This window comes from Salminus brasiliensis, chromosome 1 (assembly GCF_030463535.1).
Source record: "Salminus brasiliensis chromosome 1, fSalBra1.hap2, whole genome shotgun sequence".
Classification (NCBI taxonomy): Eukaryota; Metazoa; Chordata; class Actinopteri; order Characiformes; family Bryconidae; genus Salminus; species Salminus brasiliensis.
The window spans coordinates 38,239,549-38,252,376 of record NC_132878.1 but is presented as its reverse complement, the minus strand read 5'-3'; the positions used below and the strand labels follow the sequence as shown (position 1 = coordinate 38,252,376).

Sequence of the window (12,828 nt, the reverse complement as noted above, 5' to 3'; positions counted from 1 at the left end):
GACAGCAGTGTATGTTCACTACAAAAATAATGAATCATTTACAAATGACACTTTTACACAAAAGCTCCTTATGGACCCATTTCATTTGAATTCACTTAAGAGCTCCCTCTAGTGTCTAAAAAAGCAGACAGCATTATCAGGTGATAGTTCTCCTGGTTGAACTCAAATATTGGAGCACTTGGGGAATTCATTTACCTAAATGTTTTTCTCATGCTAAAGATTAGGTGTTTCTGTAATACTATGTGTGGGGGTTGTGTACAAATGTATTGTTATTGATGTTATTGATCTGATCTGACACCACACAGCCTGATGGCATCAGATTTTTGTATGCATTTGATGGGAACTGGTAGCTTGGTTAAAATTCCAAGTTACTTTCCTGCTAATGCATACTAAAGTCTGAGCAGACGAAAGAGCCTTTGCTAAGTCTACTGTGTGGAATTATATAGGGGTAAAAAATAGCATGCTTAGCAAAGCTGAGTTCTTCACATCCACGGTTAAGACGTTCTTAGTAGGACTGATGCCAAATACAGAGCTGAACATTGAATGCTTTCCCTAAATGGTACTGCCAAAGAAAACCCCAAAAAGTCTCAGTTTTAAAGTTTTTAAGCTGACAGTTAAGTTTAGCACTTCTTTTTTATTTTAAGGTATGAGACCTTTGCTTTAAAACAAGAGCTACAGAAAAACAGAAATGTTCATTTTTTTTTACTGCACAATCACAGATGTTTTATCCAAAATGGGAAAAATCATGATTTGTCATTTCCACTTGGGGCACTAGTCGGGCACTAGTACGCAAGTACATGTTGGGACAAATACAAAAATACAGCTTTATTCATTCATTTGTTGTCACCTAATTATACATAATATGCCCTATTGTATTATAATGTAGTATAACGGATTATGTAGTACAATGTGTGTAGTCATGTAAGCCCAGCACCTCTGAAAGAGATCCTGGTCTGAATCGAACACTGGTAGTTAAATACGTCACAAATTATATATTTGATGTATTGTTGAGTTCTGATGTCTCTCTCTCTATGTCTTTCTCTCTTTCTCTTTAGTGTGTATCTACGTCAATAAGCAGGTGAACACAGGTCCTAACTTGGACAGACAGAAGGTTCTGCAGCTGCCCGATCACTTGGGTCCAGCCAGACCCTCTGTGGTGCTACAACAAGCAGTACAGGGCTGCATTGACAGCGCTTACCAGCAGAAAGCAGTTTTCACTCTGCTCACACAAGGCTATGGAGGAGAGAAGATATCAGGTAACAAACAGGCAAAGCATGCTAACACTAATCAGAAGGCTGTTACTTAACTTATTTTCATGAGTGACTATTAAATCATTCATTTTTTATGCAGTTTTGCCCTTTTGCATGTTTGGCTTTGGAAATTTGCTCCTTAGCTTTTGAACTGGAGCTACAAGGCTAATATACAATTGTGGTGGGAAGTTTGCATACACTCATAATGGACATGAATGGTGTAACAATATTGGGCTTTCAATGTTTTCTTGAACTGTTCTTTGATCAAACGAAATTTTGGTAGACAAATTAGATATTTTTTGTAGTTTTTTTATGTGTGGTTGGGGTCATTGTCTTGTTGCAACATCCAATTTTGCCCAGGTTTCATTCGTCTAGACTGAAATGGTGGTTTGAGGTTATGCTGAATAAATTCTGAGGTAGTCTACGTTCTTCATTATTTAATCCACATTGTGCAATGTACCAGTTCCACTGGCAGCAAAACAACCCCAGAGCATGATGCTACCACCACCATTTGGTACAGCATTCCCTGACCATCTGTCTATAAAACTTTCCTCCAGGAGGCTTTTTTTTTGTCCATGTGGTTGAGCTGCAAGTTTTAGTCAAGCTGGAAGGTGTTGCTAGTAGAACAGGAGCTTCTTTCTTGGAGGGCCGCCTCTCAGTCCATGGTAATGTTAAACTTGCTTGACTGTAGACAGTGACACTGGTGTTCCAGCAGCTTACAGTTCATAGCAGGTCTGTGCCTTGGTGGTTGATAGGGTTGTTTCTCTGAACTAGTTTTCTCTCAGCTGAGGGGGATAGTTTGGGCCTTCTTTTAGACTTTGGCAAAACTGAAACACCTCCCAATAACCTGTACCTACATACAGTTATTCGAACTTGAAATCTGTAGTTGTTTAAAATGGCTCCAAGAGACATTCTTCCTGTCTTAATTATTTTTTCAATCACCCTTCTCATTCTTCTTCATCTTCCTTAGCCCTGTCTTAAACCTCATTGTCTAGTTGAGTAATCTCAAATAGACTTTGTAATGTTGTTTCTGACAGGTTAAGACACTACATTTTGGGGTTAGGGGGTGGAATGTCCTTCGGCAACTCATTTATGTCCTCTTGTCTCTGTCCAACAGCCACGTTTGACGGTAAGCAGCACCTGCTGAGTCTGCCGGTGGTGAACAGCGTGGGCTACGTCCTTCGCTTCCTCAAGAAGCTGTGCCGGAGCCTGCTGTGCGAAAATCTCTTCAGCGACCAGCCTATTGCACCTTCCTCCTCTCCCTCCTCCTCTTCTTCCTTCCACACTGACAAGCACTCAGACGGACAGGCCAAATCGAGTACGCTCTTCCATCTCTTTCCACCTCTCTACCTCTACACACTACCTACTTTGGCTCAGACATAATAATTTGACTTGCATGTTGTTAACCGTCTTTTTAAACGGCCCATCTCTCAGAACCTTTTTCTCTTATGAAGAAGCATTCTGGGTTTTTTTTCTGACTGCTTGGCAAGGCTTTTATTTTTTAGTCTCTTATCTGATCTCCCCGCTGAGAGCTTGGAGGAGGCCTTTAAGTCCTATCTGAGCTCTCTTAAGTGGCAGTCAGAGGGCTAATCGCTCCTTTAGTGTTCTGTGGTTTAAGTGTTGGGTGGCTGTGGCGTTTCTATCTCGGCGGCTTTGGAAGCAGCAGGAGGGGCTCAGATCAGGTCGTGACGTTTAGATAGATGCAACTGCTTCAACTGTTTCCTCGGATAGGTTCCCATGGCGATTTAGCCCCATGCTGGCAGTTGATGGAACTAAGAAAGGAACAGATGTCTCAGACATCACGCCGGGGTGTGTGTTTTTTTGTTGTTGTTGTTGTTGTTGTTTTTTAAGCGAGCTTGGGCACATGCGTGAATGGGATTGAAAGAAACTCTTTTAAGTTTAACTTCAAGTTAAATTCATTAATGCACATAATTATTTCCCTCAAGATATTAAACACAACAGACAAGGTAGTACAGGTAACATAAAGAGAAAAGAAAACATGAAAGGCAAATGATTGCAGACTCAGACAAGGCCTGCCACCAATCTAAGCCTGATACAGAATACCTTAGTAGGATCCCCATGTATCCCAGAAGAATGGTTTTAATTTGCTAGATGCCAGGTGTTCCATCTGTATCATAAAAAGCATCTCTTTCCAGAAAGCTATGACCGTACAGGCCATCAAGGCCTACTGTTGCGTATAAAGGAAAGAAAATGAATGTGTGCAGGCATCGAGAAATTGTCTAATTGTGGTCAGGGGAGATCTTTTTTGAAAATCACTTGAAAATTCTTATCCAGTAATCATGGACCACAAGGCAGAACCAAAACAGGTGTGATTGAGATCCCTCTGAGACATGGCACAATCAGATTGCGGACAATTTGCACTGCGTATTTTACTCAGTTTAGGTTTAAAGTAAAAGAGCCTATGAAGAGCCTTAAACTGGAGAACTGAATGGCCTGTACCTGAAATTTATAGAGCAATGATGTATTCTTGATAAGTGTTCTTCGCATATTTCCTCAGGCATTGTCTTGTTTAATTCTTTTGTAAATGATGTTTTTAAATGAGTAGTACTAATAGTTCATGTGAAAGTGAAGACAAAAAGAGAACCTAGATGACAGGAATTGGGCTAGGAAAGAAAAATGTTGCAGATATCGAATAAATAGTGGAAGATTACGTTTGGTTTGGAGTTAAGTTTAGTATAGTGTAATCTATGCAGTGTGTAGTACAGTGTAGCAGTCCCTGATGCACCATAGTCCTCTTTCTTTCTGAATATAGAACACATATGCTAATTGAGATGGGAAAATACAATGGTTATGAGTGAATGGAGAGTGAAGCTAAAGAGAAACGCTTTATTTGACAAAATCTTCTTTCTCCAAATAAGTTGTTGGCAAAGTAATACAGGAAGAGAAGACTTTGATACTGGCATAGCTCGAATTCTCAACAACAGTGAAGAAGTCTCAAGTAGAGGTTTACCTATAACACCCCATTTCCCAGGCTTTAATTGCCTAGTAGTAATGCCTTAACATGGGTAAGTCTAAGCCACCAACTGCAATTAATAATAATATAAAGTGTGTGCATATAAGTCACAAGACCTTCTTTGTTTCACAGTTCAGTGACTGAAATATGTGGATGGCTTTTATCCCAACTGCCCAACTGCCAGTGGTTCTAGTGCGGTATCAAAGAAGAAAAGGCGAAAGTGGGAAAAGGGTCCCATGGCTGTCTTAAGAGTCTTAGAACCAAACCAGTTATAGAGCTGGAGCAGGACACTATGCTATCCACTTTATTTGACCACGCCCACTTTTAAAAGTTTGTTTCCACTTCCACTTTTGTGTTAGAATTTCCAGTAATTTTATTTCAGATTCAAAGTGATTGCAGTCTGAAATAGGCTACTTCTGTGGAAACGGATCGTAAAGTGAGACGCTCAGCTAACCCAACATGCCTACAGGCTATTTAATGCTATATAACACTATTTAGATCATAACCAACTAGCTTCCAAAGAAGAAGAGGGCCTGCATCTATGGTTGAAGGCGCTAAATTTAAAACATCCATACGTCTGTTTTACCGTTTTGTGGAGGGGATGCACCTATACATCATTATCCAGCAAAAAAGCCTTGGTTATAAAGCCCCAGTGAAGCTCCAGATGTGACGGGTTGCTCACACTGAAAGTTTTACATAAAGATGGTCACCAAATCAATCATATGTTAATTTTCATTTTTACAGTGTAGTTCAAGAGATTTTATTCCTGATCTGTGTTGTTCCTCTTCTTGTGCAGCAGATTCTATGGTGGATGATTACCACACAGAACAAATGGAGTCCAAGCGCTACTCTAGTGATCCTAGTGACGGAACTTTTGGTGCTATGTCATCACCGTACACGGCACCTAAATCCGGCTATGGATTTCGCACTGGTTCTGCCTACTCTGGGACTGTGTGCAGACAGGCAGCCAGTCCCAGCACATTCCAGGAAGGAAACAGAAGTGGTAAGAAAAGCTTTGTTCATCAGCGTGTATCTATAAAAAATATATATTATTAAGATATTATTATTATTCCATCAAATTTTTAAATTTGGCACCATTTACATAGTCCAGTAGTGTTCTCCTGCCATTTGCAAAACGTCATCTGTCCGACTTGCAACTTGGACTATTAGTTGGATAGTTCAAATTCAGCCTGATTTGTTTGACAGCCAGTGACTGGAATGGGTGTGGCTAAAGTAACTGAACCCACTAATAAGAAGGTGGATTTAAGGAAAAAAACAAAAGATGATACACATAGCAGTAGCAGTTGGTCTTTGCTGTTACTTATTATTATTATTATTATTATTATTATCGTAATATTTTTTTTTGCCCAGGCCTAGACTATGTTATCTTTTTTAAACCATTCATTTTGAATTACATAAATGCCCCTTTGCTCTCTCTCTCTCTCTCTCTCTCTCTCTCTCTCGCTCTCCTAGCCTACAGTCCGTCACCAGAGGCAAGTGAGTCAAAGCCTCCCTCCAGTAAAGACCCATCCCGGTGGAGTGTAGAAGAGGTGGTGTGGTTCATTAAAGATGCAGACCCCCAGGCCTTGGGACCCCACGTAGAGCTCTTCCGAAAACATGTGAGATATATATATATATGTTCCATTCAGATAGGACACACAGTGATTCACTGTTGTTGCAGGCCCTGTCCCTGTTTTCAGAGCAGAACAGCATCAAACCTCCTGATACATTACTGATCCTTAAAACCTAAAACTATAAATATATGTGTACCTGCAGACTAAAAAGTTACACTATCTAAGTTATGATTGGGTCCTACAATACAATAGTGTATCACATGCCATTATGAACCAATTGAAATGGTCCAAAACTGGGAATAAAACATACTTTAAAGATATGAACCAATTTGACCATTTCAGAGACGTGAATTATAATGATAATGGACAACATTCATTAAAATCAATGGTAAAGGCGTTATGCAATGAAAATACCTCCGAACGTGCTGATTGTCTAGCGATGCTGCATCAGCGGCAGTTGGAAAAGAGGTGGTGGTTCGGAGGAGACATGCTAGTCTTCACCCTCCTAGTGTTGAGCGCATAGTGATACAGGGATTAGGCTGATAGGGGCATTGGGAAATTGGCCTTCCAAATTGGGCAGAAAAAGGGGTTGAATTAGAAAATAAATAATAAAATAAATACTCGAATGTTCTTTATTAATGTGCTCTGAAATCCTTCTCAGGAAAGTCAAGCTGATCTGAGCTGCGGTTGTGTTGTTGGCTGATCCAATCCAAACAGATGCCCTCAGTCTTATAACAAGTGTTTTTCCCTGTGTGATTATAATTCTAGAAAATATTATTTAATACATTTTTGGCTCTGTACCAGGGAATCTACCGTCAGGTTCATCAAAGTGTTATGAATCATTAACAGTGCACAGCAGACATTCTTGTTTATGAATCTGTCTCTGTATGTTATTAGCATCACAGCTCGTTTTTGCTAAAGCGTTCTTCTGAGAGGTGTAATTGTTGGACTGTGATTGATCTTACAGGAGATTGATGGCGATGCTCTCCTCCTGCTGAAGAGTGACATGATCATGAAGTATCTGGGACTCAAACTTGGCCCGGCTCTCAAGCTCTGCTACCACATCGACAAGTTAAAACAGAGCAAGTTCTGATCTGCCCTTTGGCACACCGTAATGCCACACTCGCAACCCGTCATTAGCACGCATGCATATAAGCCTCACCCTCCCCACACAGACACATGCATTACAAACACACACACACAACTCTCACATGCACTGAGACAGACTAGTTCATAGCGCCATCAGATCCATTTTCATTTAACGTGCATTGTGTTTGTTTCATCTCCATTTTTAACCTTTTTGTGTAACTGTCTGCGGGCTTTCTACAAACACCAGTGGCCATCTTGCCACTGACCAAGACTGAGCTTGTTTTAATGGGAAAACAGAGCTACCATCCAGTCATGAAGAACATTATCTCTGGTGCATCCGGAGAGCACCTGGAATTACAAGTATGATAGAAAATACACAAATACAGATGGAAAGGTGTGACTCGCAGCAGCAAATCTTCACGTCTATGATGGACATTGGGATGATGACGTGCTATCATGGACTGCCCCCCTTTGTGTGTGTGTATGTGTTGTGTACATTTCTATGGTGCACACACAGATATGGATTACCTAAACGTGGTCTTTGCCCACCTAGTGGTGAAGATGAGGCACTGCAGTTTGCTGCAAACCTGAGACACTGGACCCCATTTTCTCTGCAGCATTTTTTCACAGAGAGCAGCTACACAAGACATGATCACATTCAGAACATGGTGTTAGAGTACAATCATGATACAATCAGAATTCAGAAATAACTCATACAGGGCCGCGCTATTCAGCCAGCACCAGTACATCAGGGCGCAAACCGTGGACCAGTCGTATCCTTTGCATTATGTTGGACGTTGCCCAAAAGAAAACACACTACAGTGCAGTTTCTACAATATTCTTTTTACAAACCAGCACCCAGAAAATGCATGGATACCAGTGTAGTTGACAATGCAGTACACCAAAAGACTGGCACAATCTTACATTTAACCTAATGGACCAAACACAGGTAGAACCAAGGTGAGTTTTTTTAAAGGGGAATTGCGCTGCTTTTTCAAACTTTAGGATGTAAACGACTTATTCTGATTTGATGTTCAATGACTAAAGATTTGACTAGAGAATCTTATCAGACTTCTTCATGATGGTGGTAATAGGAGCCAGATATCTAAGCCTTTAGTGCAGAGGTGTCAAAAGTTCTAATCCGGCCCACCATGTAAGTATCCATGTTCTCAACGACGACGGTTGAACTGACCTCAGAAGTTTACCAAAAGACATCCACTAAACCTAAACCCGCACTGACACTGACCTGTAGGCACAAACCCTGCAGCAGAACCACTCTAATTGAAATTTCTGTTACGGTGGGAGGTGGGACAACATGGTCTAACTCAAAAGCAAAGCCAATCAGAGTCTTCATTTCAGAGAGTGAACTCAAACAGTGAACTCAGTGCAAGTGTAGTGAGAGAACTGCTGCAGCTTTTTGGTCCTGTAAATGTTTTAACTGCAATGTACCGACTAATATTAATAGTCACAGTTTGTGCTCCACACAGTGTGGAGTTACCTAAATGTCAGTCACAGTATTTTGATAGAACCTGATGTTCTTCAGAAATATTACCTAGCACCAGTAGATCACTGTGTGAATTCTGCAGGGTTGAAACAAACACTGAACACTAATTCTGTTCATGAGACAATCTCCACTTTGGGAGAATATAGTGTTTTTGTTACTTTTCCAGGATGTACATCAGTAACACTGGAGCAGCATGCGTGTCACACCACACGTTGTTATTAAAAAAAAGGTTGCTACACAAACCAGGCCTCGTGAACATGGCTTTGCTCGAAAGCCTGATATCCAGATATCCATGCTATCCTGGCGCATTTTAGTGCTTTCCCTGCTCCCGACACACCTGATTTAACTAATCAGCTCCTTAACAAGCCTTTTCAGAGTTGCAGGGGGTGTGTAAAAGCAGTAAGTCCACTAAAATGTGCAGGCAGGGTGCCTCCAGGACCAGGGTTGAGAAACACTGCTTCAGTATTTCTTCAGGAAAGGAAAAGGAAAATCAACATAGGTTATTTTGAAGCCAAAACATAGGGTTATAAATGGGCCTAAAACCACAGCTGGGCATTTTTCGCCCCAGCCAAAATCACATAGTTGCACACAGTTCCTGAGAAATTGTGTTATTAAAGTTTTTGCATTTGGTGTGAATTATTTTTTTTTTAAGTAATTAAAATGTGCGGCCCCTGGTTCCTGTTACTACCACTGTAAAAAGAACTTCTGCAAAGAAAATGAATGAGTTTCTCTATAATTGACTTTACTGATTTATATCTTTGCAGAAACTGTGAGAAATCGGTTGACTTGTCCTTCAAGAAAACAACATTGACAAAACACACCTGCCTTTCTTTCTAGTATCACTTCAGTCAGGTGTACATATTTGCGGACACAGCAGCAGCACCATCTCTACCTGCCTACATGTGCACTTTTCATATGAATCCACGGGGTATTTCAAACAGGCTAGACCTGTTACACCATAGGTAGCAGATATATTTCACAAAGCATTACTGTGAAACCTAGAAGATGTTTTAATAACGAAGGAATGCTTCTATTCCATATTATATTGGAGTACAGTAAGTTATGCATTATTTTAAGGACTTGGGTGGCATCTACATCTGCAGTCTCTGATTTCTGGCCTTAATGAAGGCTCATTCTTACGACTATGGATAGTCATGCTATGGTTAGTCATGGTGACCTACTGTCCAAATGCGTTCACTTGTGCATGAAGAGAGTCAACAGAATGCAACCTCAAGCTGCATTCAGTGTGGAGCACATAACTGAATGTAAAGCATCTCGGTTTGCATTCATGTGTAAATATTATCGTTTGACTGCATACAAGCCACAGGTGTATATTTGCAAAATCACACAGGTCGTTTGTCCAATGGGCGGCAAGGCGCAAGCGGAAAAGTCAGCGTTTGCCTAGATCATGTAATCAGCTCTGAGCTAAGCTTTACTGTAATATGTCTTTCCTAACTTAGCTTAGCTTTGCTAACTCACTTGTACAGAATCATCACCTGCAACTGCAAGAAGCTGCTCCTGGCTTTTTTCCTTTCTTTTCATGGGATCTTCCCAGCGCAGGAAAAAGGAAATCACCTGAGTACTGTATGCCGTACTGTAAAAGAAACGCTGTCGAATTGGACTCTTCACTGTCAGCTGCCACTTCCCTGGGATTAGCATTCCAAACTGCCAATGACCCTTCAGAGTTGGGTTATTTGGAAAGTGCAGCGTTCAGCTTTTTACATAATACTCTCTGTAGAGGTCAGTAGGTGAGCATAATGTGCTTGGCACTTGAAATATTTAGAGGAGGCACAAAAAAGAGAGTTATGTATTGAATGCCTAATATACGATTCAAATTAGCTTGAAAAGCATAGAGGTGCTGTTTTTAAACTCATTCATTGTCCGTTGTTTTTAGTTCCACACCTTGCATAGGACCTGTCTTAGGCCTGCAAGTGCAATCTGCATTACCTCAATCAGGCACCGTTGGTTTATTTTTCCGTTGCTTTATTTCCACCACAAGGCTGACATAATCAGTCCTGCTGGAAGGGAGGCGTTCACAGGGCTACAAAAGCCTTCATTACAACTGACAGAAATCTAATATGTACAAATTGCCCCAAATGTAGTCCGTCAGCCAGGAGATGATACCTATGAAAAATGAACAAAGCTACAGACATAACTCAAACTTACATGTTACATTCATTTCTATGGATACACTACTGTTTGGAAGTGTGAAACCACTCTCCCTATTACAGTTTTTTATACAATCGTTACTGTCCCAGGAACTTTCTCCATTTTTGTAGTTTTTCACTTTTGAACATAGTGAATAAATCTGGCAGTTGTTCTTTACATTGTGTCAGAATGTCTTGAACCAACTCTACAAATATTTGTAATTTTTTTTTTTATTTATATGAAGTTGTCATTGTTGACAGTTCCATAATATTATAAAACAGACACCAAATTGGTATTTTAATTTAATGGGATATTATTTCATTTCAAGTATTTTTGGGAATGACCAGAGGTAATTAAATGATAAATTATGCACTGCAGTTGTTGGTAAATAAGGCATTCTGGATATTCGTTTTATTGTATCTCAATTATTGATTCTGTCTGGCTTTTATAATCATTTCAGAAATATCTACAGCTCTTTATTATTCTTTCTTAAATTCTTCTCAAGAACTTCTTAAATGTCTTTACACTTCATAGCATGTGGAGTTGCGCAGGAGTGTCATTTATCTGCAGCCAGATCAGTTTTACATTCATGAAAGCATTCATTCCCTCAAGAGTACCTTGCCAGTCCACTCAAGCACTGTACCTGTTTAAGCATACTATTGGATGTTGTTAGAGGGTATTTTTACGGTATGCGATATTTATCACGATACAGGTGATCATAAGTACTGACAGAGTCTTAAATGTGATGCACTTCACCCACTTAAACAGGACTAATTATCACAATACAGTGAAATGTTGATATATTGCCCACCCATAAGGCTACATTTACACCCTGTGTAACTTGATGAGCTAAAATCGACTTATAAAGTACAATATATGTCTTGGCTGAATGACTACATTTAGAGCAGCAGGGAAATGCATTAGTTCTTGTGGTTGCAATGTAAAACTATTTAGACATCATATATCTTGGCTAATACATTAGAATTGGGATTCTTTGCTCAACTGATGATATGTGACTACTTTTCTGTTACTGCAGACCTGGAGTTTGTTTCTCACCTCTTTTGTGTCTGTTTTTGTACTTTGGCCTCAGTGCCACGTCACTTCTGTGTTTTTTTTTTTTTTTATGATATCACACATAATGCAAGTGTATGTTTATGAATGCTGCTCTTGCTGACAGTCCGTTTTCGAAAGACAACCGTTCATATATTAAAGAGGTTTAATAAAAAAAAAGAAAGGCTTGCGTGCGAGTACAAGACTTGGGAGGACTGCAACACGGACCATTCATGTTGGTGCTAAATTATAACTGTATTTAGTGATGACTAATTTTATTCATTTGTTTTTACAGTTTACAGTTTTCAGTTTCTCCTTTTTATGGTTTGATTGATTTCAACAGTGTGGCTTCAGTGTTGTGAAATATTGTGAACACAGACAGGCTGTGGTCTGTCTGTTTGTGAGATATACAGTATACAAACATTACGAAAGCATCTGAATAAAGCATTAACGAGCACTCTATGCCAACTCTCATTCTTTACGTTTTCCCCTTTTTCCTACAGTTCTTTGTGCACACGACAGTATCCATAAAGTAGCTCCCACAACCACTGGCCGATTCTCAATCTGTATCTGTGTCTGTACTCGGGTTCGTGTGTACTGCTCCATTCAAAAGTCGCAGCTAGGCATGTACAGTCTGAATGCCCGGATGTGTTCTTGCTCTGCCCGTGTTATCGAGGATGCAGCACAGCCAAATATCCCAGAATGCACTGCGCAAAGTTATCGTACTGTGTCCTCCTGCCTCGAGAGTTTGTACTCGCGAGTCGAGCTTGTCAAGTCAGCACTTTTAAGTACACCAGTCGCAACTTGCCGTACTTTGTATTGAGAATCCCTCATGGCCTGTTGGGCTAAACTCTGGTCACAAAGTTAGAGACCACAGAGCAGAAATATGACAAATCACTCCTCAAAAATCACCAAAATTCAGTCAGGGGTGGGGTCTTGATATTGTAATGAACGAGTGTGACTGACAGTCCTCTATCACTGAGGAACAAAATCTGTTTAAGTTACCATGGCAACACACCAAGCCTTGAGAGATATCTGTAACCGAGTTACCGGCCCGTATGTAGACACAAGCTCGAGCCGTGACTGGGGGAGTGGCTGCCCCACATGCCCCATCGCCCCTCCCATTCGAGCTTTAGCTCGCCAGGTTAACCTTAGCTTTAGCTCTCCAGGTTGCTCAGACCTAGGAAATATTACAGAGGGCGGAGCCATTTTAGACCTACTTTTAGGACCGCCCATTCT

General features: G+C 40.5%; 1 protein-coding gene across 4 annotated transcripts in view; it reads left to right on the top strand.

Moving 5' to 3' along the window:
* The window catches only part of scml4 (Scm polycomb group protein like 4), a 51,957-nt gene extending 39,917 nt beyond the window's left edge, over positions 1-12,040 (top strand). For 3 of the 4 annotated variants that reach the window (XM_072678844.1, XM_072678830.1, XM_072678853.1), the window contains 5 exons: positions 1,056-1,256; positions 2,368-2,568; positions 5,021-5,227; positions 5,698-5,843; positions 6,766-12,040. In XM_072678844.1, the coding sequence (XP_072534945.1) occupies positions 1,056-1,256; positions 2,368-2,568; positions 5,021-5,227; positions 5,698-5,843; positions 6,766-6,891 (881 nt within the window). In that variant the 3' untranslated portion in view covers positions 6,892-12,040. The remainder of the gene's footprint in view (positions 1-1,055; positions 1,257-2,367; positions 2,569-5,020; positions 5,228-5,697; positions 5,844-6,765) is intronic. The other variant, XM_072678837.1, reaches the window with a different exon arrangement.
* The last annotated feature ends 788 nt before the right edge of the window (positions 12,041-12,828 follow it).